This window comes from Polyodon spathula, chromosome 8, assembly GCF_017654505.1.
Source record: "Polyodon spathula isolate WHYD16114869_AA chromosome 8, ASM1765450v1, whole genome shotgun sequence".
NCBI classification, from domain to species: Eukaryota; Metazoa; Chordata; class Actinopteri; order Acipenseriformes; family Polyodontidae; genus Polyodon; species Polyodon spathula.
In genome coordinates, this window is record NC_054541.1 from 14,438,636 (window position 1) to 14,457,827 (window position 19,192).

Sequence of the window (19,192 nt, forward strand, 5' to 3'; positions counted from 1 at the left end):
TAAAGGCCACACCATGCTAATTAAACTAATTAGTGTAGATTGAATAATCTTTCAAGCTATTTATAAAGCAGCACTCTTTCTCTAAAGTTGGCCATTCTGGGCAGATATTGTAGAAACGCATTTCTCTTGTACAACGGTGAGCACGTGCCCCACCCAGTCATTCCGCATGGGGCAGTAAAATGATTTTTGGTACCACTGTGCTGTGTTTCTGCACAAATATAACCTGGTCATTAATTTTCCACGGTACACAATTCAAGCAGCGATGGTTCGAATATTGGAATATGTATGCTAATGTAAAAGGGAGGTGGTAATGTGTTACTCTTTTAATATTGGTTCAGTTATCGTTCAATAGCAATACCCATGATGGACTCTTACAAAAGCAGGAAAGCGCAATCTTATTACGGAAAGTCAATTTGAAAACACATAGCTTTGTAGTTTCATTGCTGTTTATCTGTGTTTGTTCAATGGTAAATGAGGCAAGGACATTTACAAGTAAATGCATAGCAGCTATACCCCTATATATATCTGCCTTTAGCAATGTATTTCAGTGGTACTTTTCAGCTCTCAGTGTTGATTATTAGATGGACAGGTTTCTAATTGCATTTGGAAGGCTTCATTGATTCATTTTGTTGATTTTATTAGTGCGGCTCAAGTTTAAAAATCGCCAATTTAAATAGATCATAACATATAGGGGAGAGCGGGGCTGGTTGTCACATTTTTTACTTTTTATTATTTTCCTCAATCTGGTGACATACTGCGAGGGTCTGTATAACTTTATTCCAAATATGATATTTAGATGGTTGAAAATGCGCCGGTCACCTGTGACAACCTGTCCCATACTGGGGTTGGTTGTCACACGATATGGGGATGGTTGTCACAACATATGTTCTTGCTTTTACACTAGACAATAATGCAACATTTTTTGTTTGTTTTTTAAATTAACATATAGTTTCTACTATGTACAAAGACAGACACATGCTACAAAATGTTGACAAATGCTACAAAATAATACCACAGCCTCCACAGAACCAGAGGACAAACAGAAAATAATTTCAATAAGCATTACATGGTGACATATACCACATTTTGGTGTAAAAAAGTAGAAAGAAAAAAATATAAGACTTCTTCCAATAGGATTTACATGTGACAACCTGCCCCAACCAGACTTTACATGATAATTTAATTCTCTCAGTACTACTGGGAAAACCTACTGGTTTTGTTTTTATACCAAAAGATAGCCAATATCTGGTTCTATTTAACATGGTCACCAGTTCAAACAAACTCCAATACTACTAAGAGTTATAACGTAAATAACAAGATATGCATTTTTTTTATTTTGGGTATTAAAAATAAATGAAATATGTGCTAACCTTTATGGTAGATAGAATTGACTTCAAATTACAAGATGGTTGACTGCCATACAATAGAACACAAATTTCAGTGTTAGCATCACCTGTGTGTACCATCTAGTTTCATAGCTATGAGCACAGTGACAACCAACCCCGCTCTCCCCTATTTTGTAAGGTCTGGGTCTGTAAAAAACATTCCAGACATTTTTTACAGGGGGGGGGGTCGATTATTACACTGAACAGCGGTGATACCACAGGAAGTCGTGCACAGTTTCTTTCTCTAACACAGAATTAAACGAGTGAGCGATAGACAGGTGTTTTTATTGAATTGATATGTCAACATGCGAGCTGCAGTGGAATATATATGCTTGGCTGAATCTTATTTACAGCACACAGTGCTTTTTGGCGGTATGAAAAATGAATTCCAGCGATTTGACAGCATCAAACACTGCAGAACTAAATCAAAAGCAGCCAAATAGAATTGCATTATTGTGTGCGTTTGTGTGTGTTCTTATATATGGATAGCGAATGAAGATATATACCAACTCTTTTTTTAAAACCTCACCAAAACATTTTACCATACTTCTCAATTCTTCAAATTTATGAGGGTCACACTCATATTTTTGAGCTTCAGTCGTGTGGAAATGTGTCAGAACACATCAGGGAATTTCAATTTTCGCTCAGTAACCACGATACAGAAACAATAGGCACTCGTGTGTGAAAATGTTAGACCACGTAGTGCTGTAATTAGGCATCTTAAACAACTTCTAAAAAGTATCATGCATTTTACCATCTGTGGCACCGTGTTCCTTTACTATTTAAAATTGCATGCGTGACCTGTTAAAGTCATCAATTAAATAAGACCCAAATTGCCTATTTTGACAATTTCCCGTTCCAGTGGTATGATTCCATATGCACAACAAATCAAAACCGCAGAAGCAATGGGCTGTTCTAATTACTGCATTACCACACTGCTGTTCACAATCATATTTCAACACTGGCTTGTTGTATATTTATTTTTCTACCTTTTTGCTTGCAGACTGCAATGCCCAACGAACGGTGTACTACCTGCTATACAGCTCAGAAGCTAATAAATAAATAAACAGAGAATGAAACATTGGCAAAATAAGTTATTCTCCAAAATCAACTGTATACCGTTGCGTTTTTTAGTTTTTTTTTGTGCAACACTTCTCAGAAGAGAATTCGTACCTGTGTTTGCTATTATGCGTATGCTTATTAAATTTACGTTGTATCTACCTGCTGTTGCATTGTAGCTCTAGTGCGATGTTGACCCGACCGCGGTCTGCTATATGCAAAGTATGAACTTGTTTTTAAGATGTAAAAGCAATTGCTTTCCTGCAGCCGGGAACAAAAAGGACCCCTGAGTGACTGCTGTGCTCAATGAGACCTGTTATCGTGGCACACTGGAGTGAGCTCTTACAAGATATATAAACGATGCATCAGCTGCAGAGTCACTTACAGAAACGTCTCACGTGAAAGACGGAGCACAGGGTGGTTAAGTGACTTGCGCAGGGTCACACAGTGAGATAGTGAGTGAGGCGGAATTTGAACCGGGGACCTCCTGGTTACAAGCCTTTTCTTAAACCACTGAACCACACAGCCTCCTATTGGAGTTAAAGACAAGAGGAAATGTGTTGAACATTTTAGAAAATTGGAACCAAACCAATCAATCAGTAGGCTATATAATCCAAGGTCTCTTAAACCGTTAAGGTAGACCTACGCTACAAGGGGCACGTGCCCACAAGTAGAACCCATGCTAACTTTCTTGTTTTTGCAACGAGGTGTCGAAGCAGGGTTTAAAATGTACTGGCCGGCTGGATCTGTTCGTCCAAATTGTCAGTTTCCTCCTGGCAAAACTTAAGTCGCTCTCAAGTGTATTTTAAGAAAACGTTTGAACAACAACCGCATGTTTCCTTGTGTCCCGGGAGGGGAGGGGACGGGGATGGTTGAAACTCTAGGTCTGTAATTCTCAGTTTTGTAACATTAAGATGACACTATTACTTCAAGATTGGGTACCCTGAATTATATATTGTTTATAAGACCTTGTTTCAGTTATAAACACATAGAGTAAACACAATATGTACATAACAAGCCGATTATGTATTTGAAAAACCAATACGTTATGTTTTTGTTTTGCGCGTCTGAAGGAAATACTGAATAGTGTTGAGCAAATATACCGCCTTTCAAACATTGTTAAATATAGGTATGTCCCTTAATTAAGCCAGCAGCGTAATAACAATAATAATAAATATTCGTGCTCTTTAATAGACCAGTAACGTATTTCAAAGTGAAGGGATAGAACATCAAACATTCAAATGCGAGTTTCAAACTCTAATTTTCGAACCCATTATATATTTCTAGCCTCACATCTGCTTGTTCCGTGCGCACCAGGACCTGACCCGTCGGCTTTCACTAGCCCAACTGGCTCCCATCTATGTTATGAACACAGGGAACCGCGGCGCGGTAGCTGCTGCTTCCCTCCTGACTCGTTGAATGATTATTAACCACTGCAGCCCTTGACTGCGAGTGTCTGCGAGTCGCTGCTGTCCTCCGATTATATTATATTATAACAGCGGGGGGAATGGGCTTGTTGTATGCGCTGATAGAACCATATAGTGTGTGTGGTTTTGTACTCGACTCGTTAATAACTCTGCGAATATACTTTTCTTAGCTGTATAAAGTGTCTCGCCTGTGAGGAATTTGATCATTCGCAATGGATAAAGCTCGACTGTGTTCTCCATAGCTCGCACAATGACTTTCCTAAGCCCATCAATACGGTAGGAGAGAGCGCACCTGTAGCTCTCGAGAAAATGCTTCTTTTATGATATCTCGTCCCGAGGAGAGGAAGGTACGCTGTTTCCCAGGTGCTTGTTTCAAACCGTCTCCTTGTTATTGCTTAATTGAGTAGGTAAGTAATACACGACGAGGCTACACAGTATAGCTGCCTGAATTCACTGTTTACTGAACGAGATAGAGAGACGCTGCTACTAACGTAATGTTAACAGTGTAACCCTTTGTGCATGTCATTTGTATTTGTTTATTGCAATTTGGGATATTATAGGCACAGAACGCAGTTTTTCACCAGCCCCAAACATTGTCTCAGAGCGACACTGGCTTTCAAATGGTGATGCGGGTTCAAGCAAAACAAGCACATAGTCGGTTTAAATACAAAGTCAAATAATTACTTTCTGCATGGTAATTGTTGCAATTCTTCTGTTTTACCAATTGCGTATAGCCAGTAAGAAACCAACACACTCTGTCCCAGTTCCCAAATCTTAGTGGTCAACAGTTTACTTTACTGGAATATCCGGAAAGGAGACTGGGACATTTCGAACAGTATTACTTAATTGTTAATGTTTGGAAACTGTTCGAATGGCAGATCTCCAAAAGAAAAGGGCGAATAACACAACACACAGTATTGCATTAAAATGCGAGGCTAGTGCATGCTAGCAATCACAAAGCATGCACAGTTTTAGCGCTCTACGTAACAGTTTCGGTATTATGATTAGGTCGGTTTTATTTTATCTGAAAATGTAACCGAACTATTTACCGCCGCAGAGTAATGCCTATGTTCTGAGTGATGGGAGCACAATCCACTGCACTCGCATAGTTAATAATATATTGTATAACCTACTCTATTTCACCTGGTATAGGACATGCACATTTTCCTTTTCTCTATGTCTATCCTGCCAGCCACAACAAATCGACAATCGTTGGCGTTCATAAATAGCAGGTAATGGATGAATCGGAGGAGCTAACTGTTATGCTTAACCTTTGCAAATGCGATTTATTATGGAGGCACAGTAGGCTAGATTATATGAAGCACTGAAATGTTTGCATTATTAATGTATTTGTTTTAATAATAGTTGTGGTGCTTACTAATGATACATTTGTATGCATAAAAGGGGAGAGGGTCCCCCCAAGTAATGGAAAAGGCCAACTGCATTTAAACCAACCGTGAAATCCACAGGCGACATATCGCATTCTGCACTGTAGATGTGGCATGGCCAGTAGCGTCTTGAAAAGCAGCGACTGGCAGGCTCGGCGAGAAGACCCAAACCTCGCCGTTGTGTGAAACGTAATTTACGTTCTTTGCTGGAGCAACCAAGTCACTTCTTATTCTGCCGTTCTTTTTTTTTTTTTTTTTTTTTTTTTAGGGGTGTGCGTCTGCCTGTCAGTCTGAACAATACAGGCTAGCAATCGCCGGCAGCGCTGGGCAGGTTTTACATACAGCTGTTCACTTACCCGCAGCAACTGTGAGTGACTGAGCGGACAGTTTCGTCTCCGGACTTGTTGTGTGCACTGTGAACGGGGTTGTCAACAAATGCAGGAAAGGGATCAAAGTTTCGGTAAGGAGTGAGTTATATATATATATATATATATATATATATATATATATATATATATATATATATATATATATATATGTGTGTGTGTGTGTATGTATGTGTGTGTGTGTGTGTTAAGGGTATAGGCAGGCGTCTGTTGTTCGCAAGTAACCGGAGCTCGGTATTCATGTTAGTATTGCGTATTATTAACTCCAGTGCGCCTCCTCAAAGCGGTTATTTCATTTCTTTTTATTGCTGTCGACAATGTAACGTGTACCTATGATTGTGACAGGTTTTAGTAGACGGCTTCAAAATGTTCGCGCAGAACGTCGCAGATAATGGGATACTGACCACCAGACTGGGCACATTAACTTGGAAAGTGTGTGTGGTTTTTGTTGTTGTTTGTTTTGTTTTTTTGGGGAGGGGTGGTTTTTTTTTGTTGTGCAGGCAAGCAAGCTGCATTGAAAATTGGGTTCGCTGTTACAAATGCCTCATTGGCTATTGTCAAGCACTGGCACTTGCTGTCATAGCAACTGTAATTAAACTGATAACAGCGGACACGTGTCTGCATGTCTGATGAAGAGCTTCGCTTCGCAGCTGCACCGACGGAGAGGAGTGAATCTAATTGGTTATAAGCTCTGTGTCTTAACACGCACGCCTCAAACGGAGCCACAGTATTTAGAGCATCTATTTGTGGGTACACAGATAACCACAGTGATGCTCTGGGCGACTGAACTGATGGGAATAAAGCGTTTCGGGCTCGCTGCCACTACCTTTCTTTTTCAAAAATAAGAGAGAGAAACATTTAATTAGTTTTGCCGTGTTGTTTTAGAGGATCGGATTGGCCAAATTATTTTCATACAACTTCCAGCTGCGTGTATTGGTGGGAGACTTTTGAATTTGCCCAGAAATGAAAAGGGGGGTATTTTTAGTAGTTGTGCCTTGTAAATTATTATTATTATTATTATTATTATTATTATTATTATTATTATTATTATTATTATTATTATTATTATTATTGTTGTTGTTTTGTTATTTTAGTTATCAGGCTCAGAATCGTATATGATTGTAGACGAAAGAGTTGAAACTCTTGCTTCTTTGCGTTGCTAACGGTTTGTGGTTACTTTGTTGTGTTAACTAGCCGAGGCGGGAGGACTCCATGAATGCTGCAGAATGAAAGTGCATACTGGGTGCAATCAAGCGGGAGCGGTCTTTACAGAGCAATACAGCCAATTAAAACCTCAGGAGCGTTTAAATGAAACGACACAAAAGAAACCGGGTCAGCTCCTGGTAACACCGAGGCACTCCAAGCTGCTGAGTCGACGTCTCCGTGTGTCACACATTATTCTTCCCAATTGATATATTTCAATCTTTCATTACCAGTACGACTACTAAAAAATAGTGCATGGCAATGTTCCTTACAAAATGACTGTGATACAGTAGTTAGAAGTGAGGAGGAGGAGTAGATATTGGGTCAGACTAAGACCTCTATTTGTGCACATGCAAGGCACATTTTGTGTTAAAGTTGTGTTCAAGTTTTCGGTCTGCAATAATGCTGTTTTTTCTCTTAATACCGGGGTTTAAAAAAATAGGATTGCGATTAAAAAAATAAATTTAAAAAAGTCCCCTTTTTTCCATTGGTTGTGATGTAACAATCTGTTTTGGTAATCTTGAGATCTCTGTCATTTAGAAAATGCACATTGTGTTTTATGGTATTAAGTTACTGGCAGCAAAAACTGCTTACTTTGTAAAGCTTTTGCAGAAGTCTTTATAAACTTAATTTCTGCACCGTCCCATGGAAGTGCAGTGGAGGTCTATTCATCGCAGTCTGTTATTTGTAGGGGAGAGCGGGGTTGGTTGTCACAGTGCTCATAGCTATGAAACTAGATGGTGCAGGCAGGTGATGCTAACGCTGAAATTTGTGTTCTGTTGTCTGGAAGTCAACCATCTTGTAATTTGAGGTCAATTGCATCTAACATAAAGGTTAGCACATATTTCATTTTTTTTCATACCCAAAGTAAAAAATGCATATCTTATCATTTATGTTATAACTATTAGTAATATTGGAGTTTGTTTGAACTGGTGGCCATGTTAAATAGAACCAGATACTGGTTGTCTTTTGGTATAAAAACAAAACCAGTAGCTTCTCCCAATAGTACTAAGAGAATTAAATTAAGTCTGGTTGGGGCAGGTTGTCACATGTAAATCCTATAGGAAGAAGTCTTATATTTTTTCTTTCTATTTTTTTACATCAAAATGTGGGATATCTCACCATATAATACTTATTTAAATTATTTACTGTTTGTTCACAAGTTCTGTGGAGGCTGAGGTATTATTTTGTAGCATGGGTCAACATTTCATATATATAGATATATTCACATAAGTAAAAATACAACTTTTTCTGTCATTGTACACAGTAGAAACTTTGTTATTTTTTTAAAAAAAGTAAAAATGTTGCATTATTGTCTAGTGTAAAAGCAAGAACATATGTTGTGACAACCATCCCCATATCGTGTGACAATCAACCCCAGTATTTGTAGGTGAAGAGTTATTCTTCAATATAACGCGGAACAGAACCTCGCAGCATGTCACCAGATTGAGGAAAATAATAAAGAGTAAAAAGTGACAACCAACCCGCTGTCCCCTGTGCATCTTTACAGGGGTGGAGAAATGGCTGAATTAAGTTTTGGGGGCCCCTCTGAACATTTATTTGCTTCCCTTTATGGTTTTACCGCACTCGATTAACATTAATGTTAAATGTCTTAGCTGATCCATATTTGACCTGATTCGACTAGTGTTAGTTAGAAAATGGGAAATGCAAACTGCAGACTCTTTTGTCGTAATAGCAAGTTATCTGGAATGTGTTGCTTTCTTATGGCATGTTGTTTTTGTATTATTATTCATGTCAGTAGAATCAGCAGAGCTGCACACACAGGAACAACATTTTTTTTGTAACGAGGTGTGCTGTAACGTCATGGAAACTTGGTTTAAGAAAGCTATATGATACCAGTAAGTCGACACAAGGCCAAATTGGAACTCGGACACAAATATGCTGCCTCTGGTATTTTAATATGAATTGGAATGATAATTTCTCATTCTAAAAGAGAGCTACGTGGAAACAGACACAACCCGAAACTACTATCAAAACAGAGTGAGAAAAATGTGAGACGGGGAACTAGGCAAATCCGTCTGAAACGTAACTGAAAAAAAATATATAAAATTGCCTGTCTGGTTTACAGACCTGCGAGTGATACGAAGATAATAATAATAATAATAATAATAATAATAATAATAATAATAATAATAATAATAATTAATAATTTATTTTTGTCAATCTTGTCTGAATTCAAAAACGTCCAAAATGGTGCAAGCAAATTCCTACTTGGTTTGCTTGAATGAGCAATAAAAGCTTCTTATGAAATCTGAAAATAAATAAATAATGGCAGGTTTTCCATTCTAGCAAAGTGAAACCATCATTTTGTTACTTTGAAATACCACATTTTAAGATTATTAATTATTATTATTAAATACGGTGCTTAATAACAGTAACACTATTTTATTTAGATTTGGTTCTGAACTTAAATCCCTTCATGGTTACAATATACAGTACCAGTCAAAAGTTTGAGTACACTTGCTGGAAACTAGGTTTTTTTCATAATTGACAATGTTTTAGGTCGTATACGATTCTGTAAATACTTGAAAATGAAAACACATGTTACAATATACAAACCAAAACAGGAGTATCAAAGCAATGTTCAAGAAAATTGAAAATTGTCTCTAAATCTTGGATTCCTCAAAATAGCCACCCTTTGCCTTAATAACAGCCTCACAAACATGAGGCATTTGGTTAACAAGTTTCAGCAGGAAATCACCTGACATGTCTTCCCAGCTCTTCTGCAGCAATTCCCAGAGATGTAGGGCACTTGTGGGTAGCTTTGCTTTGACTCTTCTGTCCAGTTCGTCCCATACAAGTTCTATGGGATTGAGGTATGGAGACTGGGCAGGCCAGGTCATTAGATTGAGTTGTCCTTCACTTTCCTTCTTCGCCAGATAGTTCTTGCACAACTTTGAGTTGTGTTTCGGGTCATCTGTCCAACTAGCCGTAATCCTGATAGAATGGCCGTACGGAACTTTCATACGATACTATCGGTACAACCAACTCGAACGGGACCTGAACCATTTCTAGTGTGTTGACAGTGGTCGTTTCGTTGGGTCTGGTACTGTGACGGAGGAGGTACGAACATGTCACCCTTGGTGTGTACGTGTAATTCCTCTTATTCTGCACTCTTAACAATGGTTTCTTTGCAGCAATTCTTCTAGTTAGGCCAGCTTCACGCAATCTCCTCTGAACAGTCAATGTTGAAACATCTGTGCTTCTAGTAGTATTTAGCTGAGCTTGTATTTCAGGGGCAGTTAATCGTCAATTTCGCAGACTTGTGACTTGAATGAACTTGTTCTCTGATTCTGAGGTCATCCTAGGCCTGCCTGACCTTGTTCAGTCCTCATGAGTGCCAGTTTCTTCAAATCGTTTGATGGTCTTGGCCACAGCAGTTACAGACACTTGCAAAGTTCTTGCGATTTGTCTTAAAGATTGACCTTAATTTTTTAAAGTAATTACAGACTTTTTTCTTTGCTTAACTGAGCGTATTTTACCATTTTCTGCACCCTTACATTCAGGAATGACAAATATGTGCCTATGCTACATATATTTATAGTAATCATGGACCCTCACCTGTTAACAAACTATAATCCAAAGATAATATAATCCAAGATCCAAAATGGAAAATTACCTATATGGTAACAGCATCCTGGGAGACAGTCAACATGGTTTTAGGAAAGGGAGATCGTGTCTAACTAACCTGCTTGATTTTTTTGAGGATGCAACATAATGGATAATTGCAAAGCATATGACATGGTTTATTTAGATTTCCAGAAAGCTTTTGACAAAGTCCCATATAAAAGATTAGTTCTCAAACTGAACGCAGTAGGAATTCAAGGAAACACATGTACATGGATTAGGGAGTGGTTAACATGTAGAAAACAGAAAGTACTGATTAAGGAGAAACCTCAGAATGGAGTGTGGTAACCAGTAGAGTACATATCAGTATTAGGTCCTCTTATTCCTAATCTACATTAATTCTGGTATAGTAAGCAAACTTGTTAAATTTGCAGACGACACAAAAATAGGAGGAGTGGCAAACACTGTTGCAGCAGCAAAGGTCATTCAAAATGATCTAGACAAGATTCAGAACTGGGCAGACACATGGCAAATGACATTTAATAGAGAAAAGTGTAAGGTACTGTACGCAAGAAATAAAAATGTGCATTATAAATATCATATGGGAGATACTGAAATTGGAGAAGAAAGCTATGAAAAAGACCTAAGAGTTTTTGTTGACTCAGAAATGTCTTCATCTAGACAATGTGGGGAAGCTACAAAAAAGGCTAACAGTATTCTCGGATACATTGTGAAAAGTGTTGAATTTAAGGGAAGTAATGTTAAAACCGTACAATGCATTAGTAAGACCTCATCTTGAATATTGTGTTCAGTTCTGGTCACCTCGCTACAAAAAGAATATTGCTGCTCTAGAAAGAGTGCAAAGAAGAGTGATCAGAATTATTCCGGGTTTAAAAGGCATGTCAGATGCAGACAGGCTAAAAGAATTGAATCTGTTTAGTCTTGAACAAAGAAGACTACGCGGCGACCTAATTCAAGCATTCAAAATTCTAAAAGGTATTGACAATGTCGACCTAAGGGACTTTTTTCGACCTGAAAAAAGAAACAAGGACTAGGGGTCACAAATGGAGATTAGACAAAGGGGCATTCAGAACAGAAAATAGGAGGCACTTTTTTACACAGAGAATTGTGAGGGTCTGGAATCAACTCCCCAGTAATGTTGAAGCTGATACCCTGTGATCCTTCAAGAAGCTGCTTGATGAGATTCTGGGATCAATAAGCTACTAACAGCCAAACGAGCAAGATGGGCCGAATGGCCTCCTCTCGTTTGTAAACTTTCTTATGTTATTATTTTTCCAGTGCTTACCCGCTCCAGATGCCCAATTGCACACCGCCACGTCACATTCCATTGCCGATAGGCATGACCTGACCTGATGCCTCTGTTGGTTGCATCTAAAACAGTTAGGGGAGAAGGAGGGAACATTGGTTACACATTTATCTTGTTGCTGGTATGGCAACAGGGCCGGGTAGCAGCTTTACCCCTGCTGGGGGCCAATTGCTCCACTGTTATGACTTTGCCCATTTGCAGACCCGTTTTCTGGGCGGGGCTTAGTCAGTGCACCATGTGGTCACACAACTGCTGCACAATCACCCTGGGGCATCTATCTAGGGTTATTCTCTATTCCCGGAATCATACCCTGTGCGTTTCCCCTGTGATGTTGAGCCGGAGTAGGATGGCTCGCTTTGCCAGGTGTAGTTGGTGGCTTCAGTGTCGTCATGGTCTGATACGCTGCCTGAGCCTCCCTGATCAGGCACGACTGACCGTTTCCACCAAATGCCATGTACCGCTCCTCTCTCCGGCTCTCCGCAGCCTCCTGTCTGCTGTCTAGTGCCTCCAGCAGCGCTGAAAGTGCTGTGTGATCCATAATCCCATGTTCTGACACCACGTATGGCAAAGTGGCTGATAATGTGTAGGTGATTAAAGAACAGACAGACAATTGTAATCCAGGTGAAAAGGTTTGTTTTATTTATTTTTAAGTCCAGTGCCTGATGGAAAAACAAACATTAAATAATAATGGAGGTAAGTAATGCAGCGGCTTGTATTACTTAATTTATAATCCCTGTGTTGCCCTGCAAATAATAATCCTGTTTTTATTATACACCTACACAAAACACATACACAAGTCTGTTAGTGTGTGAATTAGTGCTAGTGGTGCAAATACAGTTTTATTTGTGATCGAGGTGCAGTGCTGTTCCGGGTTTGTGCTGGCCTCTGGCGACCAGCTCAGGAACTTGTTAGCTATCTAGTGATAACATGTAACAAATAGACAGAACAAAACAAACACTCACGATTTTAACAACAATTCAGGTCCTTCCGGGTTACTTAATACCAACCAAGCGAAGGAACAGATTACGATTCTCCATCCCCTTTTATGCTGTCACACATGACCCCTTGGTAAACGAGTGCAACTACCTCTCCAATCTGCAGCTGCCATGTTGTTTCCCTTCCGGGTCAATGCATTCTTGCAACAGAGTCTCGGATTCTTCCAGACTGGCTGACTTCCCTACCCAGGGAAAAAACTGACAGACCAGCCCGTCCAAAGAACTCTGTTCTCGCTGCTTAGCGCCCTCACAGATCAGGAGGGAGATTTATAACCAAGAATCATTGTATTTCTGTCACAACCACCCACTCCAATATATTGTGGGGGTCGGGTTCCAATACAAATCCGCTATATACAGAGGGCCTCGATATAGCGAAGAGGCCCATAGAAAAACACAGGCCAATAACAAATACTGTACAACCACTCCCTCGTTTTATGGGGGTCGTCAGGGTCCAGTATAAATCCTCCACGCAACCCACTTTTTCTCATTTTTCCTATAAAAAGCAGGGCACTGTTTTAATTCACGCTGCGGATCAACTTCAGTCTCCAATTAAATTTCGTGAGTCTTCCACTCCTTTCTCAAATGCACAAACCTGCTGCATTGAGGCTTGTTGCTAGGAATCTGATGTCACTGGCCTGTGACTTTTGCTAGTGCATTGCTGCTGCTGCCACAAGTGAACACCTTGTTGTCAAAAATAAAAACCGCTTCAGCAAGTAGATATTTAATCAGCTTTGTGTTATTGTGCAATACATGTGTATATAACTGTACGATATTAATGCTTTGCTTTCATTTGTTTTGTATAGTTTTGTTTATGGTGTGCAGTACAAAATAAAACAAACAGTAATTCTAAGTGAAATTGTTTATGTATATTGCAGCTAAGGGATGCGCAGTTAAGAATGTGTAAAAATGGGAAGAACTCCAGCACCATGATATAGCCGAATCCACAGTGTAGCGTGGGGCGATATAACGAGGGGTGGGTGTATATATGTAGTGTATATCTATGCAATAAGGCCCGACAGGGTGTTCGTATATGTTGAATATACGGACGCCTCGGGGCGTTGTGAGGCAGCTAAACAAAATCATGTTTACGGCAAAAGATGTAGTTTTTTTTTTTTATTAAATATCCTTACGCCAGTAAAGTAGTCCCATTTATAAAACTCTGAACTCCACACTAAGTTAAATGTAAGAGTAAAGTAATTTTATTGGAACATGCAAAAGAAAGTACATCTTTGTTTTTGATATAATGGACATTGCCATTGAAGAGATACACCAGGGGGCAGAGTTGAGACAGCAGAGAATTTTTTTTCCCGTCACCGACAGTGCAGACACACAGTTTGAGCAGAACAGACGGGAGGAATAAAAATAAATACACCGACATCTCGGATTTCAGTCATTTTTCAAGGTCTGTGTCTGAGAGAGGGTGGATAATGTGCAGAAGTGTCTTTTAGTTATTCTTTATCATTTACAAACCGAAGAAAATACATTATTTGAAGTGACAAAGTCGGGATGACTAAGTATAAAGACAGTGATTTATTTTTTTTTTTTTCTTTGCTATCTTCCAGTTCATTAAATTGTTCTTCATCCAAATCGGCATGTCTACTTACCACTTTTTTTACATGTAATTGGTCACTCAGTTTCGTAGTTACAGTTTTACATCTGTAACTATAAAAGAAAGATGGCTACTGTCCGATACTTTAAATTCTGTGAGGCAGCACAGTGATTTAGAATATGTGACAAAGCTCCAACTCTACGTATCTGTCCAATATATGGACAGCTGGAACCTTGCTCGACCAATCACATTGCTTGTTTCACATTCCATTGCTAGCCCTGGATTAGATATTTATCTACACAAACTGGCTTTGTATTGCGCTGGTATGTTGATTTGAATCTCAGTGTTTCTCCCATCTGTTACAGGTATACAAATGCTCTCAGTCCAGCCAGATACCAAGCCGAAAGGTTGTGCTGGCTGCAACCGCAAGATCAAAGACCGCTACCTCCTAAAGGCCCTGGACAAGTACTGGCATGAGGACTGCCTGAAGTGTGCCTGCTGTGACTGCCGGCTGGGCGAGGTGGGCTCCACACTCTACACCAAAGCCAACCTCATCCTCTGCCGTCGGGACTACCTGCGGTAAGAGCTCACTCTCACACTCTCACTTCATCACACTCCCTGTCAGTCCCTCTCTCACACTCTCACTATCATACTCTCTCTCACTATCACACACACACTCAGTCCCTCTCACACTCCCTGTCAGCCCCTCTCTCACACGCTCACTATCATACTCTCTGTCACTATCACACACACACTCAGTCCCTCTCAAACTCCCTGTCAGTCCCACTCTCACACTCTCACTATCATACTCTCTCTCACTATCACACACACACTCAGTCCCTCTCACACTCCCTGTCAGTCCTTCTCTCACACTCCCTCTGACAGTCCTCTCACACTCTTACTATCACACTCCCTCTCACACTCACTGAGTCCCTCTCTCACACTCACTCTTTCACTATCATATTCACTCTCAGTCCCTCTCACACTCCCTCTCACAATGAGTCCCTCTCAAACTCACTATCACACTCCCTCTCACTATCACTCTCAGTCCCTCTATCTCACACTCACTCTGACAGTCCTCTCACAATCACATTCCCTTAGTCCCTCTCACACTCACTATCAGTCCCTCTCTCTCTCTCACACACACACACACTCTCACTCACTCACACTCCCTCTGACAGTCCTCTCACACTCTCTCACACTCCATGTCACAGTCCCTCTGTCACACACTTCCTCTCCCGCTCCATGCTTCACTTGTTTTGCACTCCACTTTATACAGCACAGTAGAAGTGTAACCAGCAAACATTTTCCTAATTGAATATGCGACAGGTAAAAATGCACAGAGAACACTTTTGTGTTCAAAAGCAAGAGGCAAAAAAAAAAAGAATCAAATACACTCATGTACATATCATTATTATACATGATGACATATTATATGCATTGAGAAAACATTATTAAAAAGAATTGTAGACTTCTCAAACGCCTTCAAATGCATGTGCTAGTAATGTAATATAATGTATATAGGCTCCAAATGTTTAATAGAGGCTTGCAAAGTGAAAGCTGTAGCAATCGCCTCATTGATCTCTGCATAGATAGAAAGAGCGGGTTACGTAAGTAGCAGATCACTACAGTGTCTAGTATTCATAGACTGCACATAATGCACTGTGTTGATTTTGGTTTGATTGTCCCCAGTATGTAAAAGGATATGTAGTTTATATGTACAGCAGACCATTTTTACATATAACATACAGTACATGGGATGTTTAATTATTATGCTCAGCAATATATTATGATATTATATAGGGCTGTGTAAGATACAAGCTGATTTTCATTCCAGCAGCCAGAAAGCATTTTGTGCAGTCTGGTAACCGTTTTGATGAAACTTGGTCTGGACATTCTTTGGCACATGTTGTTGAGGATATCTGAAAGTGCACCTGTCTGTCTTGTCTGTATGTAGCACTTATCCATGGTTGTTGGTCTAGTAATCTACTCTTTTAATGAGACTGGCAACTCCAGGTTGTATTTACTGATGTGGGTGTTTCATTCATTCATGACTTAGTTAATAAATGTGCAGTTTAATGACATGTTAGTTAAGTTTTCCCTCTGTGGCTGTCCCCTGGTCATTACAGTAGCTGTTACACCTCTTGTGACTAACAGTGGTAGACCACTGCAACTTGCTTAACAAATAACTTGACGGACACATTTTTTTAATGAAAAAAAGACATGGTTTTTGTTTTTATGTTTACAAAAGGTTTAAATGATAATGTACACTATAGAAGAATGAAAGAAAATAAACTTTCCCTTGACAAAGGAATGTTAAACTTACCCAAACGCTGGGAAGTTGGCTCCTTTGAGCAATACATTATTTATACCGGATTCGAGTCAACGACCCACCCCCTCCCAACTTTTAGCTGAAAGTAACATTTTCACCTTTAATTTCTATTTTTTAATAACCATGCACAAATAATGCCTGAGGGGTAAATATCACAGCTCACATGAATAGAAAATACTGCCTGAAGTAGTTGCTGTGTGCATTGATTCAGATAATAGCTTGCATCATCAGTGATGAAAGTTCAGATGACGAAGACGTGAAGTTCGGATCAGATGATAAAGACTCTCAATCTGATTGATCAGCTTTTCTGTTATGCTACAATCCATATTTAAAAAAAAACCAAAGATATTCAGATATGTTAATGTTTATTTAGTGTTGTGTTTTCACACTGGACACTCCAGTTTCTTACAGAGATTATGTAAAGCCATTTATTTAAGTTGACTGAACTTTTCACAGGTCGATATATTTTTAAACGTAGTGACTTTTATTTTAGAATTTTTTCACCTACAAATGTTTCATGATGTGCTTTTGCACTGCACGCTGTAGCTTTAAAGTTTAATTACTGTTTTGTGAAAATATTGAAATGACAAAACAGTGGACATACTGCAACAACTTTGAATTATATTTCATAGATCGATAGATATTGTAGCGATCTCAATCCCAGCAGGCAGGCGCATCACACAGGGCAAGGCAATCCACACACAGGCGGAGGGCGGGCGCGAACCCGGGAACCTCTCGCACTAAAAGCATAGCACCGATACCGCTGTACAAAAGAGCCGGCTCCTTTGCAAGGAGCATATATCGGCTTGTCTTTGTATGTGATTACGTCACCTACCACCCCTGCTGCTGCCTTCCCCCGTGCACACTACACTCTCCTCTGCCAGCCTCAATTCCGCCCCGGACTTGCTCACCAGGCTACAGTCCGACAAGTGCGTGCCGAGGTACCTACATCTACTTCTGACAGCGAATCAATCATTCAGTTGGAATCTCGGTGCAACTGCACGTGAATTAAATTAGTGCACTCCTGTATCTACACACTATATACTATTACACAGACCCATTTATATCCTGTGTACCAATGACTATACATACCAACATTAACACACTACATACAACATAAAACACAAATAAATAGCTCAAAGGGGCAGGGCACTTTGCCACATATACCCCCTCCCCCCTTGTGCAAAGCACACCTGGCCTCAACGGCCACCTCCCCCCTTAAAAAAACAGCAGTCCAGGTCAAAGTCTTGGGCCGGGAAGAGAGGCTTCACTGGCCCCATGGCTGAAAATGCTGTCAGCTCCCCTGCTGGTAGCGGCACGGCTGACAGCATGGTGGTCCACTCCCGCAGCGGAAAAGCTGCTCTGTTCCGTTGCACCCCTGGCAGTGGAAAAACTGCCAGGGGCAATGCTGTCAGCATCAATTGATTTCCCAGTGGAGAGGCAGCTCGGACGAATAATCCTTTTCAATCCCAGGGCAAAACAGGAATGGCTTGGTGAGACAATGATGGGCATAAAGACTTCAATACATTTCCATTCGTTTGCTACAGCAAAGTTCAAACTCAGCTAAAGAAGCTAATTGTAGCACGGGTTCCATTTTTTGATATAAACTTCTTTCCTAAGTGTTTTCTTTATTCTTCAAAGGCAGTAGCTTAGAAAAATACTTTTTCTAACACTAACAAACACCCCTTCCCGCCACACCCTTCTCTTTTCTCTCTTCTCTTTGTACAAAAATTGATTCCCTCTTAACCAGATAGGTGCCTGTAATAAAGAAATTGCCAAGTGGCTTAATGAGACAAAGATAATCAATTAAAGTAGAACCGGGCCATTGCTATAAGGACACGGAAAAAGATTTAATTAGGTATAAAAAACAACTGATGCAGGGATAATTACCAATGTGTTATGTATGGAAAACAGAATATATAAAGATTTCAATAACTTTCAGCATTTACCGGGAAACCTCAGATAATGCTACATTTGTGGTTTTATAATATAAATGCTTAATAAGTTTTCAATTAAACTTTGATAACTTGGCCAGGTTTTCTGCCATCCTATTAAGTACAGCAGACACCAAACTTTGTATGCTGCACAGGTGTAGCTAATGCTACATGTATAGGAACATTACATAATAAATATGTTTTAGAAAATTAGTATATAATATTTATACAAAGATGTTTCACAGTCCTTCACAAAAACGTAGTGAGTCGTGTACTAGTAAAGTGTGTATTTCCCACATTACCTCTGTCGTAAGACGAGGTAATGTCATCATTTAAGCCTAATTTTATATATATATATATATATATATATATATATATATATATATATATATATATATATATATATATATATAGTGCCTTGCAAAAGTATGACCCCTGACCAATTCTCTCATATTGCTAAATTACAAATGGTACATTGAAATTTCGTTCTGGTCGATATTTTATTTTAAAACACCTAAACTCAAAATCAATTATTGTAAGGTGACATTGGTTTTATGTTGGAAAATATTTTGAAGAAAAATAAAAAACTGAAATATCTTGCTTGCATAAGTATTCAACC

At 39.5% G+C, this 19,192-nt stretch overlaps 1 protein-coding gene across 1 annotated transcript in view; it reads left to right on the plus strand.

The window, feature by feature from the left end:
- The first annotated feature begins 5,538 nt into the window (after positions 1–5,538).
- Positions 5,539–19,192, plus strand: part of LOC121320229 (LIM domain only protein 3-like) — a 36,647-nt gene continuing 22,993 nt past the window's right edge. Inside the window, exons 1-2 of the mRNA XM_041258482.1 lie at positions 5,539–5,719; positions 14,673–14,886. Coding sequence (XP_041114416.1) covers positions 5,695–5,719; positions 14,673–14,886 — 239 coding nt within the window. The 5' untranslated portion in view covers positions 5,539–5,694. The remainder of the gene's footprint in view (positions 5,720–14,672; positions 14,887–19,192) is intronic.